Source organism: Xyrauchen texanus, chromosome 14, assembly GCF_025860055.1.
Source record: "Xyrauchen texanus isolate HMW12.3.18 chromosome 14, RBS_HiC_50CHRs, whole genome shotgun sequence".
Lineage (NCBI taxonomy): Eukaryota > Metazoa > Chordata > Actinopteri > Cypriniformes > Catostomidae > Xyrauchen > Xyrauchen texanus.
The window spans coordinates 26,220,272-26,246,865 of record NC_068289.1 but is presented as its reverse complement, the minus strand read 5'-3'; the positions used below and the strand labels follow the sequence as shown (position 1 = coordinate 26,246,865).

The window sequence follows — 26,594 nt, the reverse complement described above, 5'->3', positions numbered from 1 at the left end:
CAGAATTATTCATAGATTATTAATTATGTTATGTCATGTTAGATTACTTTACATGATATATAGGACTGAACATTAATTACAACAACATAATTAAAACAACAAGTTAATATTGCACTTTGAATAATTTGGCCTAAAATTATGATTGAGCTCAATTAATACATTCAATGCCTAACCAAGCCTCTTCTTTTCCAGCAATAAAATAGACAAAAATAATCAGTCAACTATGGTTTTATTTTTTTATGCACATATAAAATAAAATCCACTGGTACAATTCTACATAAAAACACCACAGGGTGATCACAGTCACTTTGACAAACAACATCTGCATATACAATATGCTTGTTTAACATGTAGGTCCAAGTTTCCTGCATTGTACACACTGATATAACAACTGTTTACTTGCATTCACAAATGAAATCACAGGACTTGACAATAGACATGCCATATCCCAGTATGGACACCATCACTGTGGCAAATATAATTAACGTGTTATAAGTTTTAGGTATTTGAGACACCTATCACAGCTTATTATGAGACAGTGAGTAAAGTGCTGACACGGAATTTCCATTGAAATTATTTTGGTGCTTTAAAGGGATAGTTCACCCAAAAATGAAAATTCTCTCATCATTTACTCACCCTCATTCCATTCCATATGTACGACTTTCTTTCTTCCGCTAAACACAAAAGAAGATTTTTAGAAGAATCTCAGCTCTGTAGGTTCATACAATGAAAGGGAATGGTGCCCAGTACTTTGAAGATCCATATGACTCCAGTGGTTAAATCAAAGTCTTCAGAATTGATAGGATAAGTGTGGGTGAGAAACAGATCAATATTTAAGTCCTTTTTACTATATCTATACCTTCAGCAAAGAATGCTCTTCTTTCAATAGTATTTTTTCTCTGTATACAAAGAGTAAAAAGTTCTTAATGTTACACTATAGGTTTCAGTTTCAGAGACTATTTGCCCACAGACGGAGCACTTGTGTTAAATTGAATAGCAGAAATTGAAACACCCATTATGTTGAAAAAGTCCAGCCTTTCAGGTAAAAGAGCCAATCACTTTTTAGATACAGATATTACCTGTCAATCAACTCCAGAATGCACATGTGCATTAGCTAAACCAGCTGGGATATAAAGAAGCACAATGTATGATTTCATTTTTGTCAGAATTTACTGCTTATTTTAAATATGTTTATTGATTGTAATCTTGACCAACCTTTTTGGATATTTTAGTCTTTCCTCATTAAAGTAGATGGGAGCTGTATTTTTATGCCGTTTGTATCCACAGAAAATAACTGCCCAGGAGCCTTCCACACCAAATCAAAAATGCATGTTCCACTAACGTTTGACTACCAGAAAGTGTCAAAATACTTTTTGTGTTAATTTTGAACAGTATTGTTTTATAATTTAAAATCTCTTAAACTTATTTTTGTGAAAATTGCAAGAAAATGTGCTTGTGTTATCTTTATTCAAAATAAATGCCACTTGTTAAATTTTTTTATCTAATGCAATGAAATTCATACATTTTTGTCAGTGGATTAAGCATGTCTAAATACCTTTTGCGGCCACTGTATATGCTGTACATTGACTGCATATCCTCTTTTACAAACACTGAACTCTCATTTCTTGGAATTCTCATTCTCTTCAGAACACTGGATCTCCTCTAATATCCTCACAGACTGTGGTTCATCTTCACACTGAAATCAAATGTAAAAAATTCTTAAAACATGACACCCTTTTGCACTCTGAAAGGCTGACTGTGAAAAAACAGATGTGGTCTCGTACCAGCTTCTCTTCCCTCTCCTCCTCGGGGTCCGAGGTCACATGCTCCTCTGCACTGAAGTATCCGTCATGCTCCACAGAGGCACCCAGGGAGAGAGATCCTTTAGTCCAACCTGAGGAAAGAGGGAATTAAGATAAAAAGATGATCGAATTTAAAGGGATAGTTCTCCCAAAATAAAATCTGTCATCATTTATTCACCCTCATGTTGTTTTTAAGCCTGTGTGACTTTCTTCCATGAAACACAAAAATAGATGTTATGCATAATATTAGGGACTGACAGCCTCAGTCACTATTAAATTTCATTGCATCTTTTTTCTAAATGGCGACCTGATGCTGTCGGTCATTAACATTCAACCTAACATCTCCTTTTGTGTTCCATGGAAGACAGACAGTCAGACAGTTTTTTTGGTAAACTAACCCTTTGAAAGGATATGGCTCAGGGTAAAAGAAGGAAAGTTAGATTTTGTTTTTGTCTGTTTGTAAAGTTGTGGAGTGGTGGTGGTGTAGTGGTCTAAAGCACATAACTGGTACCGGTAATCTGGTAATCAGAAGGATGCTGGTTCGAGCCCCACAGCCACCACCATTGTGTCCTTGAGCAAGGCACTTAACTCCAGGTTGCTCCAGGGGGATTGTCCCTGTAATAAGGGCTCTGTAAGTCGCTTTGAATAAAAGCGTCTGCCAAATGCGTAAATGTAAATGTAGAGTTTTTATTGCTGGGCAAGTGAACACAATGAGTGGCGTGTAGAGATTACAAAGAAGCTACCACTGAAACCTCACAGTGACAGACAGGAGACAGACTGCTGATCTTTTTCCAGACCACAGAGAGAGAGAGAGAGAGAATGTGCATGCATGTTTGTGTGTGTTAATAGGAATGCTCCAGGTTCAATATAAGTTAAAGGCATAGTTCACCCAAAAATGAAAATTCTCTCATCGTTTACTCACCCTAATGCCATCCCAGATGTGTATGACTTTCTTTCTTTTGCGGAACACAAACCATTTTTTTTAGAAGAATATCTTCTAAAATGTTATTTCAATGCAAGTGAATGGTGCCCAGAAATCTGAATACAGCAGATAAAAAAGCAGATAAAAGCATTATAAAAGTAATCCATACGACTCCAGTGGTTTAATGATGTAAGGTAAAAGGACTTTAATATTGATCTGTTTATCACTCACACCTATCATATCATTTCTGAAAATATACTGTTGATTTAACCAATCGAGTCTGGATTATGGATTACTTTTTTGTTTCCTCTATGTGATTTTTGGAGCTTCAAATGTCTGGCCACTTGCATTGTGAGGACCTACAGAGGTGAGATATTCTTCTAAAAATCTTTGTTTTGCTCTACTGAAGAAAGAAATTCATACACAGGGTGAGTAAATGATGAGAGAATTTTCATTTTTGGGTGAACTATCCCTTTAACTGTTTTTGAACTCGGACATACTTTTAAAGAGGCAAATGTGATTGATAATCTAGGATACACATACAACCTACAAGCACGTGCTACCCTAGAAAAACCTTGTCACTATGTGTGAATGTGCACATACATGTGTCCTCAGTATTTGTACCTCTTCTATGACTCTGAAAAAGGCTTGATGTACTGAACCACCTGACTCCACCCAAATTAGGGCATGCCCCTGTTTCTGAGAGGAAAATAACCAATCAGACCTTGTGTTTGCTTTTTAGTTATTTCTCAGCATGCCACATGCTCTGATCTATTATAATTAAACTAAATTATAATTCTGTTAGCATTTACAAACTCTCACGTTGTTCTAAATCCATATGAATTCCGTGTAACAAAAAGGAGATGTCTAGTAGAACGTTGACACTTCTCTTCCACAAAGGGGAACTTTTCTGGTGCTTTTTTGTCCTTTTTGGAGCTTGACAGTCTGGTCAGTGTGTGATTTCATAGCATGGAAAAGAGCAGTATCAACCGATCCTCAAAACATCTCCTTTTGTGTTCTACAAAAGAAAGAATGTCATACCAGCTTTGAATAACATGAGTTAGAGTAAATTATTTTTTTTATTTTTGGGTGAACTATTCCTTTAACAGTCCACCCTTTTTGTCTTTATTCTTCAGAGAGCTCTACAAGGTTCAGCTTGGTTCCTTGGTGACAATGAATCAGTTATTTTTAACATCAGTCATTTTCTATTTTTATTCTTTATATCTATTAGAAGAGCAGATATCAAGAGCAAAGGAAGTCCATGTTTGATTTTCAGACTGTTGAAATAGGTCACCTAGAGGTGTCGGGTCACTCCAGATATCATGTCGTTTTGGTTTTGTCTCAGAGCTGCAAGATGAACCTGTAATCCACAAAAGAAACAGAAAGAAGTAAGCCAAGCACACACTACACAACTCTTTTTTTTTTTCTGTCGTGTTGGTGCACACACTACACGACTGATCACATTCTGGGTGTAACAACTACACAACCATTCATCCCCGACTAAATTACGATCCTGAAATTAATTCATAAACTCATGCACATAGCAACGAAAGAGTTTATTCCTGATAGCATGTCAACAAACAAAATGAAATAAAGGCTTGCGCCCATTGTTGCTTTGATTTGCACAGAACAGAGTAAAAATTATGATGAATATAACGATGAGATGCTACAGAAGATGTGGGTGATGTTTTTATTTTTATTTTTTGATTATAATGTTTTCTCCTGCTTCACAATGCCTCACTTTCCTCTTTATATTCTCTATATATTTTATTGGCTGTTGCTCACTGCAGGTCTCTAGCTCATCTTGACTGTGCGCACACCGGATGACTCGACAGCCAGATTTTAAGCAGGTTTGTAATCCATTGTAGCATCTGTGACTTGTCGGAGTGAGTCGCAGGTGTGTGCACACTACACACTCGTTGGTCGTGTGATCTGATATCTTCTAGTCACAGACCAATCGCCAAATTAAAACATCAAATGTGAAGAGCTTGAGTCATGTAGTATGCTAGGTTTAAGTGATAGTTCAGTCAAAATGGAAAATTCTGTCATCATGTACTCACCCTCATGTCCCTCGAACCATAAAATCCTCACTCCCACCCATTCAAATCTGGCTTCATGGTCTACAGAAGAACACAGCTGGAAGTGCAGCACACTCAATATCAAGGAGGAGGAGAATAAAACTGTGGAAACTTCATTGGTTCTTGCATGTTTCATGAATGAAATGGAATTATTGGGCAGAAGGCAGTAAATAACGACTAAAATTTTGCTCATTTCCTCACACAATGCTATCGTATAAGTAAGGCTGACACATTATCCTGCTTATTACACAGCTACTAAACAAATAAATAAATGGACACAAAATATTGATTTGTGTTGAAATTATGTTGCTGTTTTTTGTTTTGTAAATAATGATCATCTGACTGCTCATTATCCAGCTTATGACAAGACTACTTGCCAAATAAATAAATAAATAGACATGAAATACTGATTTGAGAAGAAATTATTTTATTGGCTTACTTGTAGACTTACTTGTCCCAGACTTGCAATACCCAAAAACCGGACTGATACGTCTTAATCCCCAGATGTGCAGTTGTTACTTAGAAATATCAGACCACTAGATGGTGTCATTGACCATTTTGAATAAATTATTCCAGAGAACTGTGTAATGACTTGGACCCACAAGGAGTGGTGGTGGTGTAGTGGTCTAAAGCACATAACCGGTAATCTGGTAATCAGAAGGTCACTGGTTCGATTCCCACAGCCACCACCATTGTGTCCTTGAACAAGGCACTTAACTCCAGGTTGCTCCAGGGGGATTGTCCCTGTAATAAGGGCTCTGTAAGTCGCTTTGGATAAAAGCGTCTGCCAAATGCATAAATGTAAATAAAGCAAACAAGTTGTTTTGACTATTTTCAAAGTGTTTTTGTGATACTTTTATGCTTTTTTTTTGACAGCCACACTCACTACTTCACAGTGACTTTGTAAACCCTAATGCTTAAAATAATTGTTTTGTGTAGGGACAAATTAAATCATACAAATTAGTATGTAGAACGTTCACTTTCTTTTGAGTTCACTAAACTTATACATTTTAAGTAACCTGAACTGTTTAATGTTTTGAGTTTAATGAACTTCTCTTACAGGAACTTAAATTGAACTGAAACTGGGAAGGGGATTTTTATTTCCCAGCATGCTTTACATGACACTCGACAGGGAGAGTAAATGTTAAAATTAAGTGTTATGCCGTTAAGTGTGTCTTTGTGCAAGATGAATGTAAAGGGAGATACTTGTTAGTGTTTAAAATCTATTATACTATACATTTGATGTAACTTTTTTAATGCATATGTTGTTAGGAGTTCTTTACATGGGTGTTTTCAGTGGTTAAATGACTGTTGTTTTTGCAGTTGCTGGAGACCAGGTCAACAGAGACAGACACAGTCATATTCTCTATTTCGTTGACATTATGTCTAATGAAGAAGATGGTGTTGTCTGTGCAGTGTGGGTTGTAAAACCAGCAGCTTTGAGAAGATCTGTTCCAGGATCTACAGAAGAGTCTTGATGCAGACCCATGCTATACTGGGACTGATCACTTTCATATGATGACATATGACAGAGTCAGATGCCAGATCATTTACTGAACTCTAATTGAAGCTTCACAATGTGTTTCAGATGTTTGCATATTTTATTATTTTTTTTATATTGTATATTTCACGTTTTAATTTTGAATAAAGATATTTTAATTAATTATTGTCTCAGCATTTATGTTGTGTCAACATTGATTTAAAGCCTGCAATAAGAGGCATAGCCTAATTAATGTTAGGGATTGGGCTGGGTAAGTTTAACTCATAAAATGAAAGCTAATGCATGCAGTGGCCAAATAGCTGTCAAGATTTAGGGATGTGCTAAATAAATAGTAACAAATAAAATTAAAGACAGTGTATGCAGTGACCCAATGGTTGTCAAGATTTAAGGGTAAGTTAAGATTAAGGGCAGCCAATCCAGTTTGAGATAAATGACCCACAGGGGTGACCATTTTATCCAAAAGTTGAGAAATGCAAATGTGACTCTCAGGTGTGAAGTCTCCTGACGACAAATTAAAAGAATTAATTACCAAGGCAACAAATGGCCATAACACGGAAGGAATCATCAGTCACTCTACATCCAAAATGGTACATAATGTATAGTGTACATTTCATGCAATGCTGTTTTGAAGTTCTTAAACCCGAATGGCTTCTTGGACAATTTCCAGTCTAATTTCCGACCACATTACAGCACAGAGATGGCACTCATAAAGATACATAATGATATTTGGCTAAATACCGTGTCAGGCAAAATATCAGTGCTGGTATTACTAGATCTCAGTGCTGCCTTTGACACTGTTGACCACAACATTCTCCTAGACAGATTGGAAAACTGGGTAGGGCTCTCTGCGACGGTCCAGGTCATATTTAGAAGGGAGGGGCTACTATTTGAACATAGGGAACTATGAATCTGAGTGGACATCCATGATGTGTGGAGTCCTACAAGGCTCAATTCGTGCACTGCTCCAGTTCAATCTGTATATGCTCCCACTAGGCCAAATTATGAAAAAGAACCAAATTGCTTACCATATGCAAACAAAACCCAGATTTACCTAGCCCTATCGGCAAAGTTCTACAGACCATAGACCCTCTGTTCCTGTGCATTGATGAAAATACCAGTTGGATTTGCCGAAACTTCTTTCAGTTAAACAACGACAAGACAGAGGTCATTGTATTTGGCAACAAAGGCGAAATTCTCAAGGTGAACATATACCTTGACTCCAGGGGTCTAAAGACCAAAAAATCAAGTAAGGATTCTTGGTATCATTTTGGAGTCAGACCTTAGTTTCAGCAGTCACATCAAATCAATAACTAAATCAGCCTACTATCATCTAAAAAATAGTGAGAGTTAGATGTTTAGTATCTAGTCAAGACAGAGAAACTCGTTCATGTTTTCATCACCAGTCGGGTGACTGAATGGCAATGGACTTCTCAACGATCTTCCCAAGAAGACCATTAGACATCTGCAGTTCATTCCAAATGTTGCTGCCAGGATTCTTACTCGAAACAAAAAAATCTGAGCATATTACTCCAGTCCTTATGTATTTATACTGGCTTCCAGTTATATTTAGAATTGATTTTAAAGTACTATTACTCATTTATAAATCACTCAATGGCATAGAACCTAAATACATTGCCGATATGTTTGTTGAATAAACCTATCAGACCTCCCAGATCATTAGGATCAAGTCAGTTAGAAATACCAAGGGTTCACTCAAAACAAGGTAAGACAGCATTTAGCTATTATGCCACCCACAGCTGGAACCTGCTTCCAGAAGAGGTCAGGTGTGCTCCAACAGTAGCCACATTCAAATCCAGACTGAAAACACATCTGTTTATCTGTGCATTTATACACTGAGCACTGTGCTGCACTTACTGATTGCACTGCATTATTTTATTTCTGTATTCCTTTTCTTTTTTATTAATTTTAATAATTTGTACATTTTTAAATTTATCTTATTACTTTTTATTCTTATTTCTTGTTCTTAATTGATTTAAAAATATTTTTAAAGTAAAGCACTTTGAATTGCCATTGTGTTTGAAATGTGCTATATAAATAAACTTGCCTTGCCTTACTGTCCATTTTTACTGTATGGAAATAATAGAAACAGCTTGGACATTCTGCTAAATATCTCCATACTGGGTTGTGAGTTACATGACAGTGAGTACATGATGAAACAATTTTTATTTTTGTACAAACTATATCTTTAAAGGAATATTCTGGGTTCAATACAAGTTCAAGCTCAATCAAAAGCATTTGTGGCATAATGTTGATTACCACAAACATTTATTTAGTCTCATTCATCCTTTTCTTTAAAATAAAAAACAAAAATCGAGATTCCAGTTAGGCACTTACAATGGAAGTGAATAGGGGCACATTTTTTAACATTGAAATACTCACTTTTTCAAAAGTATAGCGACAATACACAAAGGATATGCATGTAAAAATGATTTTAGTGTGATAAAATGATAATTTTATACTTCGTTACCATGATGATGTAATGTCAACAAACCCTAAAACGACTAAAATATTATGATTTACACAACTTCACACCTCAAATAATACATACGTTTTGACAGAAGAATGATTGCCAATTTATTTATATAACTATAAGCTTCACATTTCTGTTTAAACCCTCCAAAAACTGGTAACGTTCACTTTCATTGTAAGAGCATCACTGTCACCTCAATTCTTTTTTTTTTAAAAGAAAAGTCTAAATACATTTTTGTGGTAATCAACATTATGCCACCAATGCTCTCGATTTAGCCTTAAGCCTGCTATACAATGTAAGATTTTTACAGTCTGTAACGTATTCAATGGAAAGGAGGAGGCGAGAACCGGCTTTTCAATATAAATAATAGTTTTAATGATAAACTTAAAAGAAGAAATAAACACACACATGACGGACATGTCCGCTAACGATCTCTCTCTCCCGCACGGCCCTCCGCAGTCGGCCTTTAAACCTCAGGGAGGCATAATTAGCCTAATACGGGACCGGGCGCGCAGGATCACGACCCGACCCCGCCCTCCACCCTGCCACATTCCTCCCTCGTTCTCTCAGGCTGGGGAGCCCCCGGCCTGACGTACATCCCCCTCTTTCCCTGGGGGAGGGCGCCTTCACGCTGTCTGCCGGCAGGTCATCCCCATCTACCTGGACGAGGGAGGGACAAGGGAGGGAAACAGAAATAATTAAAATGGGGGTACTTCCTGTAACAGTGTAGTACCCCCAAAAACTGTAAATTTTAAAAGAGGCAAAGGCCAACGCAGAGCGACAGTGAGAGAGAGAGAGAGAGAGAGATGAGAAAAAAAAAAAAAACTCTTACTCGCCAGTTCTCCGATACGCCGCAGCTTGTTCCTCGGCCACTCCTCCACCCTCTATCGGACGACAGCCGCCTCTCGGGCGGATCCGAGGCAGTCCTCCAGCCCCTGGTGGACGGAACACCCCGCCGCGTTGTCGGGGAACAGAAGGGGTCTCCCCCGCCCCTGGCAGCGGTCCTCTCGCTCCAGGCGGTCGCCAGTGAGCCCCTCCCCGCTCGCGGTCGGCGGTCTTAAACCCCGCCGCGTTTCAGCGGCCGGTAGGCGACTCCTGCGCCCCTGGCAGCGGCCCTGACAGCTCCAGGCGGTCGGCTAGGAGCCCCTTCTCCCCTCGCGGTCGGCGGCCATCGTCCTCGTTCAGGTGGCTGGGCTCCTCGTCCCCCGGCAGATGGCCGCGGCTGCTCCGTTGGAGTGGACGGTAGTGGCGAGAACTCTACTGCGGCGTATCCCTCCTCCTTCCCGGGCTTCGGCACCAGTGTAACGTATTCAATGGAAACGTGGAGGCGAGAACCGGCTTTTCAATATAAATAATAGTTTTAATGATAAACTTAAAAGAAGACATAAACACACACGACGGACATGTCCGCTAACGATCTCTCTCTCCCGCACGGCCCTCCGCAGTCGGCCTTTAAACCTCAGGGAGGCATAATTAGCCTAATACGGGACCGGGCGTGCAGGATCACGACCCGACCCCGCCCTCCACCCTGCCACACAGTCCTTTAATTGATTAGATTGTTGCTTGTCAGGCTGTACAATATGAATGCATTGATATCACCATGGCACACTGTGCAACATTATGTCAGACTGTACGATACACATCGTAGCTGACTGTGGTCCCAATCGTCCCGATCAGTGAATGTGACTCACGTTACGGGATCGTAGTGGAATAGAAGCGAAACGGCGAGATTTGCTGGCCCCCATTTATATCTGAAAGTCAGGACATCAGCATTTCCATTGCTCCAATGCCACTCCATCAGAGTATAGACTAACATAGTGGTTCTTTTTTTTGATGAATGCTCACAAGTCTAGATAAACGTTTTAATTCAAAGAAGAACTTGATGATAGATTTGATTATTATGAATGACAAACGCCTCCCATTTGTAACCTAAAGCCCAACTCTCTACTAATTTGCTCTAGCGCCCCCTGGCATCCTTTGAACGGCCCTGTTGAGAACCCCTGGGCCAACATATAAAAAGAAAGATGGATTTTGTCAAATAGGCCTATAATAAGACAGCCTGTTCACAAATAAAAAAATGACAGATGTTGAGAATGAACGCGAGTGCGGGAGGTAGCCTACAGTAATAATTATCTTCCTCAAATATTCATTGTGGAAATAAAAAGACTTGTTGCACGAATAATGACAAACATCTCCGTTCACATATAAGAAAACAAAAAAGATTATAGTATGTCTTTCTCCTCTAGATTAGTAACCTATCGGCCACGCAAAATTGAGAAAATTCATAGAGGCTAATAATATATTGCAAATTCCCTATGGATGATGCATAAACATGACATAGATTTCTATAATTGTTTTCAACTGCACCTGCTGATTTTGATTAAAACGTCCCATGAATACTTACCAATATAAATTATTCTACTTTTTTTAAAAAAATTTGATAAAATTGTGGTGTGAATTTTAACTAAAGAAGTTTACAGATGTTTAAAGTAAATTGATTAAAAGTAAATTACTAATTAAAATAAAGTTGTAAAGAAAATGCATGATAAATGTAAAGAAAAAATGGTTAAGAAAATTACATTCATTTATTTATTTTCATTTTGTAAGCTCTGTATTTATTTATCTCAGGGAATAATTCTTTCACATTGCTATAATGTTACATGTTCTCCAAGTATTTTCTGCTTATTTATTTATTAAAACATTTGATATAAAAAAAAAGAAAAAACATAGAAAGAGCTTGAGTAGAGAGATAACTGGGCACAAATGTTGCTATGGTGCAGACATGGAGCAGGTTTCTTTCCAAGTGAATTGGGGTGCGAGAGAGGAGCAGAGTTTCTCATCTGGCCGTCCTAATAGCAGTCACATTATACTGCTGCGATGCAAAATTTCTGACACTGCAAGAACTTAGCCTTTGCGAAGATCTTTAGCTTTCGACTATTAATCGGCCGCTGGTGAACATGTCACACTGAACATTGTAAGATTGACAATTTTGCCCTACGATAACAGAAATCCTTTAGGATTCCCATAATTTGTCAGTGTGCACAGTGTGCACCAGGCTTAACTTGTATTGAACCCAGAACATTCCTTTAATAGGCAGGAACAACATTTTAAAATAATCTTTCTCCCCTTACCTTTTGTTCTTTCTGTCATTCTGGGTTCTGGGATGTTCTCAAGATCTTTGCCTCTTTCTTCCTCAGTCTTTTGTTTTTCCACTCCTCCACTCCTAATATTACTATCATTTCTCACCAGTCTATAGACACAAACATTTTATGTTGTGAATTTCTTTCAAATTATCTTCAAACTGTAGATGTGAGTTTGTGTGAGCGTACCTGTTAATTGAACTAGTATTTGAGAACTGATCAGGAGGCTTCGGCTGACTTGCTTCTGCATAAAATAATTTGACACATCTTTGTGTTACATTAATATTTTGCAAAAGTCATCTTTTGAAATGCATCTAATTTTATTACCCATTCATCTCCTATTTATTTTCAAACCAACCTAAAAACCAGCCTCATACCTTTGCAGGCCTCCAGCTGTCCTGTTAAAAGTTTCCGGATTTCTGTAACCCAGATGGTCTTAACGTCCTCAGACAAGGCCTACATGACCACATATATCAGAAAGCCACATATAAACATGACATTGGTTAGTGCATGCTTAACACATGGAACATGACCTCCTCAATATACATTTTTACTTAAAGTCTCTATGTCTTCCACTGCCAGACACAAGCACCCACACTCCAATACTTACCTGTATGGTGTATACCTCATCCCTTGAACTGGAACAAATCTCAAACTTCTTGCTGTCCCCTTTAGCATGCTCTGTTATTCCAATAGCACTCATCTAATACAGACAGAAAAAAGAACACAAAAGAGATGAGAATTGTAATTAAAAGAGAGGTGCTACAGGTAAATATGCTATTTGTTTTTACTTTACTTTTATCAAAATAAAAATTTGCTATAGGAAAATATATATTTTTGAATTTGTTAGTTAACCCATTTAAATGTTTGAAATTGTCAGCATCCTGCCTCCTGTTGTTTGTCTCCGGGCCTCTAGAGGTCACCTGTGTTCCCCTCTGCCTTAGTTCTTCCTCGTGTGTCCTTGTTAGCATTATCCAGGTCACCTGTGCCTTGTTTCCCCTAGAGTACTTTAGCTGTGTTTTTTTCCCCTTGTCCCTCACTCGGTTTTTGAGTCTTGCCATGTGTTTCCTGCTGTGATCCACCGAGTCCTTCCAAGTTTTCCAAGCTTTCCAAGCTATCCCAAGTAAGCTGATCTTAGTTATCTGATTTTGTTTTTTCTCCCCTCGTGGAGTTATTTTATTTCTCTCCTGTTTTATTGTCATTATCTCTACATTAACAATACCTCTTTCTGAGAAGAAATTTTGTTGGATTTTTGTGGACTTGCAAAGCACCCTTTATTTTAATAAATCTACTTTGCCTGGACTACTGCCTTGAGTGTTTCGTTTGGGTCCAACTTTACCTCCTCTGTGGCTAAGTGGTAGAACACTCAACTCTCCACATCTGAGACCCAAGTTTGAGCCCAGCTCGTGACAGAAAAACCGAGTCAGTCATGGACCCAGAGACACTCAGTTCCAAGGACCTATTGGCGGTGATTGTTCAACATGGGGCATCTTTCCAGCGCCATGAAGCCGTTCTCAGCCGACAAGAAGAGTTGATGACCAGTCATTCTCAACTCCTGGCCGATATGATGAGTTCCACCCGCCAGCTCTTTGAACGCCTCACTGGGGGAAGGTGAAGGTCCTTCACGTTCACCCCTGAGTGGTGACAGGCCTTCTCCAGTGGCAGAGCCCCGACTTCCACATCCCAAGCCCTTTGCTGGAGATCCAAGTGCCTGCCAGGGTTTCCTTACCCAATGCTCCCTCACCTTCGAGCTCCAACCCTCAAGTTTTCCCACAGACCGTTCCAAGATTGCTTACATTATTACCCTTCTTTCAGACAAGGCGCTCTCTTGGGCCTCCGCAGTGTGGCAATCCCAGGTGGCCTGTTGTGACTCCTACGCGGCATTTGTGGAAGAGTTCAAGCGGGTATTTGATCATCCTGTCAGTGGTCAAGAAGCTTCCAAGCGCCTACTTTCTCTCCGTCAGGGTTCCCGCAGCACGGCGGATTTTGCCATTGAATTTCGGACCATAGCAGCAAGGAGCGGATGGAATGATGAAGCGCTGCGGGTCTGTTTTCATGGAGGGTTGTCTGAGCCCCTTCAAGATGAGTTAGCCACCCGAGAACCAGCTGGGGATCTCGAGTCCCTCATAGCTTTGGCCATCCGCCTGGACAATCGTCTGAGAGAGCGGAGAATGGCTCGCCGCCAGGTGGCTCAGTCCCAAGTTCCTCTGAGCAACTCTGTTTCTCCAGTTTGTGATCCTTCGTACAGAGCTTCCTCGACTCCTGAACAGCTCCATGATTCCCCGGAGGACATGCAGTTAGGCCGTTCCAGGCTTTCTCCCATCGAAAGGGAACGTCGCATGAGGGAGCGTCGCTGCCTCTACTGCGGGGTTGCCGGCCACTTCCGCTCCACTTGCCCTGAGCTTTCGGGAAACGCCTGTCCCCGCCCAGCTACAGGGGGGCTGTGATGGGGAAAATTAGAGCTCCTCCTACGAACGCTGTCCTAGCTATTCCAGCCACTCTGTCCTGGGAGGGCCACCAGCATCAGGTCCAGGCTATGATCGACTCGGTGCCGCAGGTGACTTCCTGGATCTAACCTTGGCTAAGAAACTTAAGATCCCTACCCAACTACTTCCTCAACCCCAGGCAGTTACAGCTTTGGATGGCAGACCTCTGGAACCAGGCAAAGTAACAGAGGCGACTCAGTCCCTACAACTTACCATCTTTCAACACCAGCAGGAGGAGACTTTCTATCTCATTGACTCCCCCGAGTATCCTATTATCCTGGGTCACCCTTGGCTGTGCAGACATAACCCCCAGATCGACTGGCCGACTGGCACCATTCTAAGCTGGGGTTCCACCTGCAAACTCACCTGCATGCTTCAGAGTCCCTTGGCCCCTTGTTCCGAGTTTCAAGAGTCTGTCGACCTCTCCCGAGTCCCCAGTGTTTACCATCGGTTCATGGCAGTGTTCAGCAAGTCCCGGGCTACTTCCTTACCGCCTCACCGCACTTACGACTGTGCCATTGATCTACTCCCTGGTTCCTGCCCTCCCAGGGGTCGGATCTTCTCCTTGTCCTCCCCCGAGCACTCCGCTATGGATACCTACATTAAGGAGTCTTTGTCAGCCGGCATCATCCATGCCTCTACTTCCCCAGCTGGGGTGGGCTTCTTTTTTGTAGAGAAGAAAGACGGAGGTCTTAGGCCTTGTATTGATTACCGGGGCCTCAACAAGATCACGGTTCGGAATCGATACCCCCTTCCTCACATGGCCACTGCTTTTGAGCTGCTTCAAGGGACTTCCGTTTTTACTAAACTGGATCTCCGCAATGCTTACCATCTCGTGCGAATCCGGCAAGGAGACGAATGGAAGACGGCCTTCAACACCCCCACGGGTCATTACGAATATCTGGTGATGCCGTTCGGGCTCACCAACGCCCCCGCAGTATTCCAAGCCCTGATTAACAATGTTCTCCGGGACATGCTAAATCTGTTTGTCTTCGTATACCTGGACGATATCCTCATCTTCTCGAGGTCACTGAAGGAGAATGAGGTGCATGTTGGCTGGGTTCTCCAGAAACTACTTGACAATAATCTCTATGTTAAACCTGAGAAGTGTGAATTTCATGTTTCCCAGACTCAGTTTCTCGGCTTTATCGTCACTCCTGGCCACCTGGAGATGGACCCCAAGAAGGTGAAGGCAGTCCGCAACTGGCCCACACCTGCCACAGTCAAGGAGGTTCAACGTTTCATTGGCTTTGCAAACTTCTATAGGAAGTTCATTAAGAATTTCAGCTCTGTGGTAGCCCCCTTGACAGCACTTACTAAGGGAGGAGGAACCAAGATTCACTGGGATCCAAAGGCAGCGGGGGCCTTCGAGGATCTCAAGTGCCGCTTCACTTCAGCTCCGATTCTTGTGATACCTGACCCAGAAAGACCTTTTGTGGTGGAGGTGGATGCCTCAGAGGTGGGGGTGGGGGCCATCCTGTCACAGAGGGGTGAGGATGGAAAGTTACACCCTTGTGCCTTCATGTCTCGCCGCCTGTCTGAGGCAGAGCGTAACTACCACGTGGGGGATCGAGAGTTGCTTGCGGTAAAACTGGCCTTGGAGGAGTGGCGCCATTGGCTTGAGGGGGCTCAGCATCCTTTCCAAGTTCTCACGGACCACAAGAACCTGGAATATCTCCAGCAGGCCAAGCGGTTGAACCCTCGGCAAGCGCGATGGTCCCTGTTTTTTAATCGATTCCAGTTTCTCCTGTCTTACAGACCCGGCACCAAGAATGTCAAGCTGGATGCCCTCTCTCGAGTCCACTCGCCTGAAATACAAGAGAAACCCTTGGCATCTATTATTCCGGGTTCTAGGATAGTTGCGCCTCTTTCAGTGGGAACTAGAAAGAGGGGTACGAGAGGCCCTTGTCCATGAGCCCGATCCAGGCGGTGGTCCCGCCGGATGCCTGTACGTTCCTCTATCTGTTCGGGCCCGGGTCTTGCAGTGGGGTCATGAGTCGCCCTTGACGTGCCATCCAGGAAGTGCTCGCACACTGGAATTCCTCCAGCGGAGGTTTTGGTGGCCGACCATCAAGAAGGACGTTCAGGTATATGTGGAGGCCTGCCCTGTGTGCAACCAGGGAAAGTCTACACGTCAGCGACCCCCAGGGACTGCTCCATCCCTTACCTGTTCCCCACAGGCCATGGTCACACCTTTCTCTGGACTTTGTTATAGGACTTCCCCCATCCCAGGGCAACACTGTTATCCTGGTGGTTGTAGACCGGTTCTCTAAGGCTGCCCGGTTTATTCCCCTGCCCAAGCTGCCTTCGGCCAAAGAGACTGTTGAGCTCCTAATGAACCATGTCTTCCGGATATTTGGAATGCCCCTGGATATGGTCTCTGATCGAGGTCCCCAATTCTCGTCCCGGTTTTGGGGGGCCTTCTGCAGGCTTATTGGGGCCACAGCCAGCCTGTCGTCTGGGTTCCATCCAGAGTCTAGCGGGCAGACGGAACGGATTAATCAGGATCTGGAGACCACCTTGCGGTGTATGGTGGCCAGTAATCCCACGTCTTGGGCCACCTATATCATTTGGGCTGAATATGCCCACAACACCCTCCAGTCCTCGGCAACCGGATTGTCCCCTTTCGAATGCCAGTTTGGATACACCCCTCCATTATTTCCCGAGGAAGAGGCGCAAGTTGGTGTTCCCTCGGCCCAGCGCTTTGTCCTACGCTGTAGGCGGACCTGGAAGAAGGCCAGGCGTACTCTCCTTCGGACCTCCCAGAGATACCAAAGCCAGGCTAATCGCCGCCGACGGACGGCCCCTAATTTCCGAGTTGGTCAGAGAGTCTGGTTAGCCACTAAGAACCTGCCCCTCCGGGTCGAATCTAAGAAGCTTTCCCAGAAATACATCGGCCCTTTTCACATAGCAAGGAAAGTTAACCCTGTTTCTTATCGTTTGTTTCTCCCTCGTTCACTTAGAATTAACCCCACTTTTCATGTTTCATTACTAAAACCTGTCTTGTCTTCTCCCTTTGCCCCCCCTCGCAGACCCCCTCCACCTCCCAGGATCATTGACGGCCAGCCAGCCTACACAGTGCGCCGGATACTGGACTCCCGGAGGGTCCAGAACTCTCTACAGTATCTGGTGGACTGGGAGGGTTACGGGCCGGAGGAGCGCTCCTGGGTTCCAGCAAGGGACATCCTGGACCCAAGTTTGATCCGAGAGTTTCGCACCCTAAGGCCAGGGTGTTCTGGAAGGAATGTCAGGAGCCGTTCCTAGAGGAGGGGGTCCTGTCAGCATCCTGCCTCCTGTTGTTTGTCTCCGGGCCTCTAGAGGTCACCTGTGTTCCCCTCTGCCTTAGTTCTTCCTCGTGTGTCCTTGTTAGCATTATCCAGATCACCTGTGCCTTGTTTCCCCTAGAGTACTTTAGCTGTGTTTTTTTTCCCCTTGTCCCTCACTCGGTTTTTGAGTCTTGCCATGTGTTTCCTGCTGTGATCCACCGAGTCCTTCCAAGTTTTCCAAGCTTTCCAAGCTATCCCAAGTAAGCTGATCTTAGTTATCTGATTTTGTTTTTTCTCCCCTCATGGAGTTATTTTATTTCTCTCCTGTTTTATTGTCATTATCTCTACATTAACAATACCTCTTTCTGAGAAGAACTTTTATTGGATTTTTGTGGACTTGCAAAGCACCCTTTTTTTTAATAAATCTACTTTGCCTGGACTACTGCCTCGAGTGTTTCGTTTGGGTCCAACTTTACCTCCTCTGTGGCTAAGTGGTAGAACACTCAACTCTCCACATCTGAGACCCAAGTTCGAGCCCAGCTCGTGACAGAAATATGCAAATTAGACATTGAAAAAAATGTGCACAAATTAATCTAAAAAGTGATATACAAAACCTGTCAAAACATTACCTTTTTTACACTTTTCTCAAAAGGTTGTTTTAATAACATTTTGTGGATGCAGTTAAATATACGTTTTGCCCTTTTTAATATAAAATGCCCAATAAAGTGCTAAAGAAAAAAGAACCAATGATAATTAATGAAATATTTGATTTGTTTTAAAAGCAAAATGTCACTTAAAATATTTTTGTTTTTTAAATGCTAAATGATGCAAATTTGGTATTTCAAATGGCAAAATACTGAGAAACGTCAAAATCCTTCAGTCAAACCAAAATCATAATTTAAGCCTTTAGTACCTCCCATTTAATTTAAATCAGTATGGTAGAAAACAGACTAAGAGCACAACAGACGAGTGGTGACCTATCAATAAGAGATCACCATTAATTTTGAAAATATAAAGCTCAGTATTATTACACAGTAAATATAAACGTAAAGGTCGCTGACACACACTCTCTCTCTATGCCCAAGATTAATGGTCTCTCATACTCACGCTGAGCTCCTGTTTGAAGCTATAGGAAGGGGCTTTCTCGTATCCCTCCCCACTCTCTTCTCGTCTCTTGCAGAAGAGCAGAGCTTTCTCATGCAGGAAAAGGTGTCTCTGCATGGGCTTAAACCTTGCAAGCTCCATCACCTTCACGTGACCTCTCTTATGCTCCGCCCATACACTGAACGACCCCTGCATAAGCAGGCGACCAAGGTCTCCAAGGTTACCCTGCAAAAAATCTATGATTATTAGTTGCTGTTTGTGTGTTCAGCTATACTTTGGGGACAAATGGCTAAATCTGTAAATAACCTTTCTTTTTCATTTTAATTCTGTAGTAATTAGGGTACAAAAACAGAAGGGGTTGAACCCTACTGTTTTTTTCTTACATATTTCTCTTAGACTACAGCAGCACATATGGTAAAAAGGTTTGAAATTTGGAACACTGATAGGGCTCTGTACAGTTGTCTGACCATCTCAAACCCTATAGCACCACCAACTGCTTAAATTGTACTCTTCTGATTACATTTTTTTTTTTTTTTATCTGACTTCTTGCTTAATTCAAAGCTCTATGAAGTAATTGATTTGAACCTTGGATTGTAAAGAAAATAAATGTAGGAGTAGCAAAACATTTATTTTCTTATATAAAATTTCTATATAATTTTGTATAATATAGTTAGGTATATTTACAAACAAAAGAAGACTATGTTAGTTCCCCATTTAGAGAGATAAGTAAACGTGTGTTTTACCTCATATCCAGTGATGGCGATGAGGTGCATTGAGTCATTAACAGCCTTCAGGATGCCCAGTATGGAGGAAAGAGCTGCCTGCAGCTCCAATGACCCCTCACAGCCTTTACTGTATTTAATCATCTCCTAATACAGAAAAGGAACTCCTTCAATACTGTTTAAAAAGCATCCCAGTGTGATGCCTTAAGAAGTTGGTTGAGAAAATGGTAAATAAAATGTTACAGAAAATGTCTGTAAATTCTAGGCAAAGGGTGACTACTTTGAAGATGCTCAAATATAACTCATTTATTTATTTTGGATTTTGTTAAGTCACAACATAATTACCATAGTTCAATTTATGTTATTCCATAGTTTTGATGATTTTACTATTATTCTAAAATGTGAAGAAAAAAAAGTATAATAAAGAATGAGTGTTTCAAAACATTTGACTGGTAGTGTAAATATACAACCATGACAGGTTTGGCCAAGTTGCTGAAAAACATAATTGGTGTTGTTGATGTTCAAAAGAAGTCCTGACACATCAAATTGAGCTGTGTAATTTGATAAAAGTTATATCTACATAGTACATCAAACTCTTTATTTTAAAAGGACACAGAAAATCCAGTTTCCCTTTATATAACCCCTTTAAAATGCATGACTACCCTTACTGTATCTCATTTACAGATGTGTAAAACAAACACTGACTGATTACATATCCACATACTGTAATACCTTCAGCAGGAGCTGGTATTTAGTGATCCTCTGCACAGGTTTCAGTAAGTACGAGTCCAGCCCCAGTTTGTGCTCAAGTTTCTTCTGGCACTCCTAATAGCACAAACACAAACTGGTAAGGTTGCTCAAAAAACTGTGTTCTGACAGAGAGGGCCTGATATCATTAACATACTGTGGCAAGTATATATGTGGGAGAGTGTAGGACAATATTCGGAATAGAAAAATAGTATACTGCTTACTGCATACTAGGGATCTGCACTAGTAATTGACTAATCGTGTACTTGTTCTGTACCAGACTAGTCAACTATTAAAAATACTACTCGATTATCACTACATTATTTTCCATTGCTCATTTGCGTGGGGTGGGAAATGCTGAATATGCTGTACTTTTCCTCTGAATCTCAAATCTCGCACTTACAATTGAGTCCACTCTGGGCACTGTGGATCTGACATCAGGGTGTTGCGAGAGAGAAGGAACTATGATTAGTATTTGCTTCTTGTTGTAGTCAAGCCTACCAACATACAACGTTGTGGTGAAAAGGAAGCGCAAAGTGTTACCAGAAGGCAAGCGCATTTATAAAAAGACTTTTGGGAGTCACATGATGCCATTTGAGGTTCGGACGTGTTAACGCCAAGCTTTGCACACTTTAGTTTTAACACTGTTAATGTCATAAACTGGTGAGATTCGATAAACCCTGTCCCTTAATTGTTCTAGGAAGACAATATGTCAAATAATTCTAAATCCTCGGGCTCTGGAGACATTAAAAGGCACTTACGTGCTCAAGCTATCACCCCTGACAAGGCCGCGGACCAGGGAGAAGATTTGGAGAACTGAGGGAAATTCTGCGAGAATTGTTGAACATGTCGGCAATGCTAACGAAGGTCGTTGCTTACTTGAAGGATCTTGCTGTAATACGTCGATTGATCACTGCCATGGAGACAAAATTCACTGAGGTGGTTACAAGAGTAGGGGATGTCGAGAAACGGATTGATTATCTGGAGTCATCGGAGAGGGAATTATCTGATAATCTGCTAGCAACCAAGGCAGATTTGGAGTGAGTCTGGGAGAAGCTGGAGGATATGGAGAATTGCAGTCAGCGGAATAACATCCATATTGTTGGAATTTCAAAGGGAGAAGAGGGTCAGAATATGGTGGAAATCCTGGATGGAATCTTTCTAAGTCTGCTCGACATAACAGCCATAAGCTGGAAATCGAGCGAGCTCACATGGATCCTGCTTGGCGATCCGCTGAGGGAGACAGGCCCTGATCAATTCTGGCCAAATTTCTGAGATCATCTGATAAAGATAGCGTGTTACATTAGGCAAGGAGTAAAGGAAGGCTTTCTTGGAAAAACCACAGCATTTTCTTGTTCCCAGACTTTGTGAATTCGACAAGAGAGAAACGTGATCAATTCAAGGAATGCAATAAACATCAAAGGAAGGTTGTTTTTGCACTGATGTTCCCGGACAAATTGAGAATAGATGGCCGTAAAACATTCACATGCCCACAGCAAGCATTGTTCTTCATAAATTCAATGAATTTATTTTGTGGTATTCACATTACAGCTGAGTGGACCAACTCACTGAACATTCACTTGTTTCTTTTTGTGCTGGTTCCACCTAGCGGCTGGAGTTTTTTTTTTGGAATAACCCTACTTCAGGACAGTGTTGTGGATGAATCTGCATGTTTTTTGTACTTATGCCTCCTTTGGCTGGAGCTTATTTTGTAGAGTATTTCTTGCAAGACATTGGAGTGATTAGGTCATATTTTGCACTCAATACATATATATACAGTGAGGAAAATAAGTATTTGAACACCCTGCTATTTTGCAAGTTCTCCCACTTAGAAATCATGGAGGGGTCTGAAATTGTCATCGTAGGTGCATGTCCACTGTGAGAGACATAATCTAAAAAAAAATCCAGAAATCACAATGTATGATTTTTTAACTATTTATTTGTATGATACAGCTGCAAATAAGTATTTGAACACCTGAGAAAATCAATGTTAATATTTGGTACAGTAGCCTTTGTTTGCAATTACAGAGGTCAAACGTTTCCTGTAGTTTTTCACCAGGTTTGCACACACTGCAGGAGGGATTTTGGCCCACTCCTCCACACAGATCTTCTCTAGATCAGTCAGGTTTCTGGGCTGTCGCTGAGAAACACGGAGTTTGAGCTCCCTCAAAAGATTCTCTATTGGGTTTAGGTCTGGAGACTGGCTAGGCCACGCCAGAACCTTGATATGCTTCTTACAGAGCCACTCCTTGGTTATCCTGGCTGTGTGCTTCGGGTCATTGTCATGTTAGAAGACCCAGCCTCGACCCATCTTCAATGCTCTAACTGAGGGAAGGAGGTTGTTCCCCAAAATCTCGCAATACATGGGCCCGGTCATCCTCTCCTTAATACAGTGCAGTCGCCCTGTCCCATGTGCAGAAAAACACCCCCAAAGCATGATGCTACCACCCCCATGCTTCACAGTAGGGATGGTGTTCTTGGGATGGTACTCATCATTCTTCTTCCTCCAAACATGGTTAGTGGAATTATGACCAAAAAGTTCTATTTTGGTCTCATCTGACCACATGACTTTCTCCCATGACTCCTCTGGATCATCCAAATGGTCATTGGCAAACTTAAGACGGGCCTTGACATGTGCTGTTTAAGCAGGGGAACCTTCCGTGCCATGCATGATTTCAAACCATGACGTCTTCGTGTATTACCAACAGTAACCTTGGAAACGGTGGTCCCAGCTCTTTTCAGGTCATTGACCAGCTCCTCCCGTGTAGTTCTGGGCTGATTTCTCACCTTTCTTAGGATCATTGAGACCCCACGAGGTGAGATCTTGCATGGAGCCCCAGTCCGAGGGAGATTGACAGTCATGTTTAGCTTCTTCCATTTTCTAATGATTGCTCCAACAGTGGACCTTTTTTCACTAAGCTGCTTGGCAATTTCCCGTAGCCCTTTCCAGCCTTGTGGAGGTGTGCAATTTTGTCTCTAGTGTCTTTGGACAGCTCTTTGGTCTTGGCCATGTTAGTAGTTGGATTCTTACTGATTGTATGGGGTGGACAGGTGTCTTTATGCAGCTAAACAGGTGCATCTAATTTAGGATAATAAATGGAGTGGAGGTGGACATTTTAAAGGCAGACTAACAGGTCTTTGAGGGTCAGAATTCTAGATGATAGACAGGTGTTCAAATACTTATTTGCAGCTGTATCATACAAATAAATAGTTAAAAAATCATATATTGTGATTTCTGTTTTTTTTTTTAGATTATGTCTCTCACAGTGGACATGCACCTACGATGACAATTTCAGACCCCTCCATGATTTCCAAGTGGGAGAACTTGCAAAATAGCAGGGTGTTCAAATACTTATTTTCCTCACTGTATATATATATATATATATATATATATATATATATATATATATATATATATATATATATATATATATATATATATATTTTTTTTATTTTATTTTTTTTATGTGTGTCTATAATCATGTGTGACCACAGGGATGTTTTTGAGGGTCAGGGTGGGGTTGGGGATTGGGTGGTGTAATAGTGGTGTTAAATGTTGGTTCTGTATATATGTTTTTCTTTTCTTTGTTATCTACAGTCAGGAACATAAATATTGGGACATCGACACAATTCTAATCTTTTTGGCTCTATACTCCACCACAATGGATTTGAAATGAAACAAACAAGCTGTGCTTTAACTGCAGACTTTCAGCTTTAATTTGAGGGTATTTACATCCAAATCAGGTGAACGGTGTAGGAATTACAACAGTTTGTATATGTGCCTCCCACTTTTTAAGGGACCAAAAGTAATGGGACAGATTAACAATCATAAATCAAACTTTGACTTTTTGAACGCATAGACATCACCAGACGCTGGGTTTCATCCCTGGTGATGCTCTGCCAGGCCTCTACTGCAACTGTCTTCAGTCCCTGCTTGCTCTTTCGGCATTTTCCCATCAGTTTTGTATTCAGCAAGTGAAATGCATGCTCAATCGGATTCAGGTCAGGTGATTGACTTAGCCATTGCATAACATTCCACTTCTTTCCCTTAAAAAACTCTTTGGTTGCTTTCGCAGTATGCTTCGGGTCATTGTCCATCTGTACTGTGAAGTGCCGTCCAATGATTTCTGAAGCATTTGGCTAAATATGAGCAGATAATATTGCCCGAAACACTTCAGAATTCAACCTGCTGCTTTTTTCAGCAGTCACATCATCAATAAATACAAGAGAACCAGTTCCATTGGCAGCCATACATGCCCACGCCATGACACTACCACCACCATGCTTCACTGATGAGGTGGTATGCTTTGGATCATGAGCAGTTCCTTTCCTTCTCCATACTCTTCTCTTCCCATCACTCTGGTACAAGTTAATCTTTGTCTCATCTGTCCATAGGATGTTGTTCCAGAACTGTGAAGGCTTGTTTAGATGTTGTTTGGCAAACTCTAATCTGGTCTTCCTGTTTTTGAGGCTCACCAATGGTTTACATCTTGTGGTGAACCCTCTGTATTCACTCTGGTGAAGTCTTCTCTTGATTGTTGACTTTGACACACATAAACCTACCTCCTGGAGAGTGTTCTTGATCTGGCCAACTGTTGTGAAGGGTGTTTTCTTCACCAGGGAAAGAATTCTTCGGTCATCCACCACAGTTGTTTTCCGTGGTCTTCTGGGTCTTTTGGTGTTGCTGAGCTCACCGGTGCGTTCTTTCTTTTCAAGAATGTTCCAAACAGTTGATTTGGCCACACCTAATGTTTTTGCTATCTCTCTGATGGGTTTGTTTTGGTTTTTCAGCCTAATGATGGCTTGCTTCACTGATAGTGACAGCTCTTTGGATCTCATATTGAGAGTTGACAGCAACAGATTCCAAATGCAAATAGCACACTTGAAATGAACTCTGGACCTTTTATCTGCTCCTTGTAAATGGGATAATGAGGGAATAACACACACACCTGGCCATGGAACAGCTGAGCAGCCAATTGTCCCATTACTTTTGGTCCCTTAAAAAGTGGGAGGCACATATACAAACTGTTGTAATTCCTACACCGTTCACCTGATTTGGATGTAAATACCCTCAAATTAAAGCTGAAAGTCTGCAGTTAAAGCACATCTTGTTCGTTTCATTTCAAATCCATTGTGGTGGTGTATAGAGCCAAAAAGATTAGAATTGTGTCAATGTCCCAATATTTATGGACCTGACTATATATATGATTCAATTATTATTTAATCGCAATGCCCCCCACGGACCATAATATGGAAGATTCGTGAGAAATTCAAGCTTGTAGTACCACCTGTTTACTCCAGAGGGCAGTAAGTGAAATTTCAGCTGTGTGAGCAACACACAGTTTATTACAGTAAACAAAACATTAACAACTCTTCAGTGGACACACACAAACGTGCGTTACGTTCTTGCGTTCAAAACACTTGAAGGAGCGCAAATGCGAATCAAGGGATCTTAAGATGTGTTTAAAGATTGAGTATTAAACTATATTTAACTTGACACAGTGACCTAAACATATTATTTTTATAACGCAACACACCCGAGATGTGACACAAGCATGTCTGACGCAGGTCGTATGGTCTTTACCTCACAAATATTTCATTACCAACAAGGTTAAGGAGGTGTCCTTTAAACTGTTACACCGTTTTTATCCAGTCAATCTTTTTTTAAGAAACATGCTCCCTGAAATAGATCCACTTTGCTCCTTCTATAATGCTGTAGATCACCTTTTTTGGGAATGTGTCCACGCTGTAGTATTTTGGAGAAAATTTAGTTTGTTTGTACGTACCTCTATTTTAACTAGTTTTTCTTTGCTTTATAAAGACATTTTATTTGGTTTTCACAGTTTTGATAACTTAAGTTAATATTTTCTGATTAATCTGTTTATTTTTCTTGAAATATTATTTAAATACAATTTGTACCTCCAACAACTCCAAAGCATTGAAAACCATTGCACTATGTAATGAATATAATGTCTTGGCATTATTGTAAAATATATCTGTAGTATTGTGTACTATGTATACCCCTGGCTTGTTTCTAAAAAAAAGAAATGTCTGACGCAGGTGTAAATTCACGGGTCCTTAAACAAACCCTCATAATTAATCTCCAACTGATTGACAAATTCACTTGTGAAATGGATTGCTGTGAACTGTATGTCAATGATTGTCTTATGATCAATAATATGGTAGTACACAATACATTGTATTCTAAAGCCGCATTTTGTATTGTCTTATCAATGATTAACTCTTCTGCTACAAGAATGTAATGCATTTTAATTATCTGAATATTTTTTTTTATTTTATTTTATTTTTTATATATAAAACATTTTTTAATATTT

General features: G+C 41.0%; 1 protein-coding gene across 1 annotated transcript in view; it reads right to left on the bottom strand.

The window, feature by feature from the left end:
• Window positions 1-222: 222 nt before the first annotated feature.
• The window catches only part of LOC127655075 (guanine nucleotide exchange factor DBS-like), a 41,434-nt gene continuing 15,062 nt past the window's right edge, over window positions 223-26,594 (bottom strand). The window contains exons 13-22 of the mRNA XM_052142682.1: window positions 20,245-20,337; window positions 19,534-19,659; window positions 18,794-19,015; window positions 12,545-12,637; window positions 12,312-12,390; window positions 12,124-12,178; window positions 11,926-12,044; window positions 4,019-4,084; window positions 1,785-1,894; window positions 223-1,696 (exon numbers count right to left, since the gene is read on the bottom strand). Of these exons, the coding sequence (XP_051998642.1) occupies window positions 1,619-1,696; window positions 1,785-1,894; window positions 4,019-4,084; window positions 11,926-12,044; window positions 12,124-12,178; window positions 12,312-12,390; window positions 12,545-12,637; window positions 18,794-19,015; window positions 19,534-19,659; window positions 20,245-20,337 (1,041 nt within the window). The 3' untranslated portion in view covers window positions 223-1,618. The remainder of the gene's footprint in view (window positions 1,697-1,784; window positions 1,895-4,018; window positions 4,085-11,925; window positions 12,045-12,123; window positions 12,179-12,311; window positions 12,391-12,544; window positions 12,638-18,793; window positions 19,016-19,533; window positions 19,660-20,244; window positions 20,338-26,594) is intronic.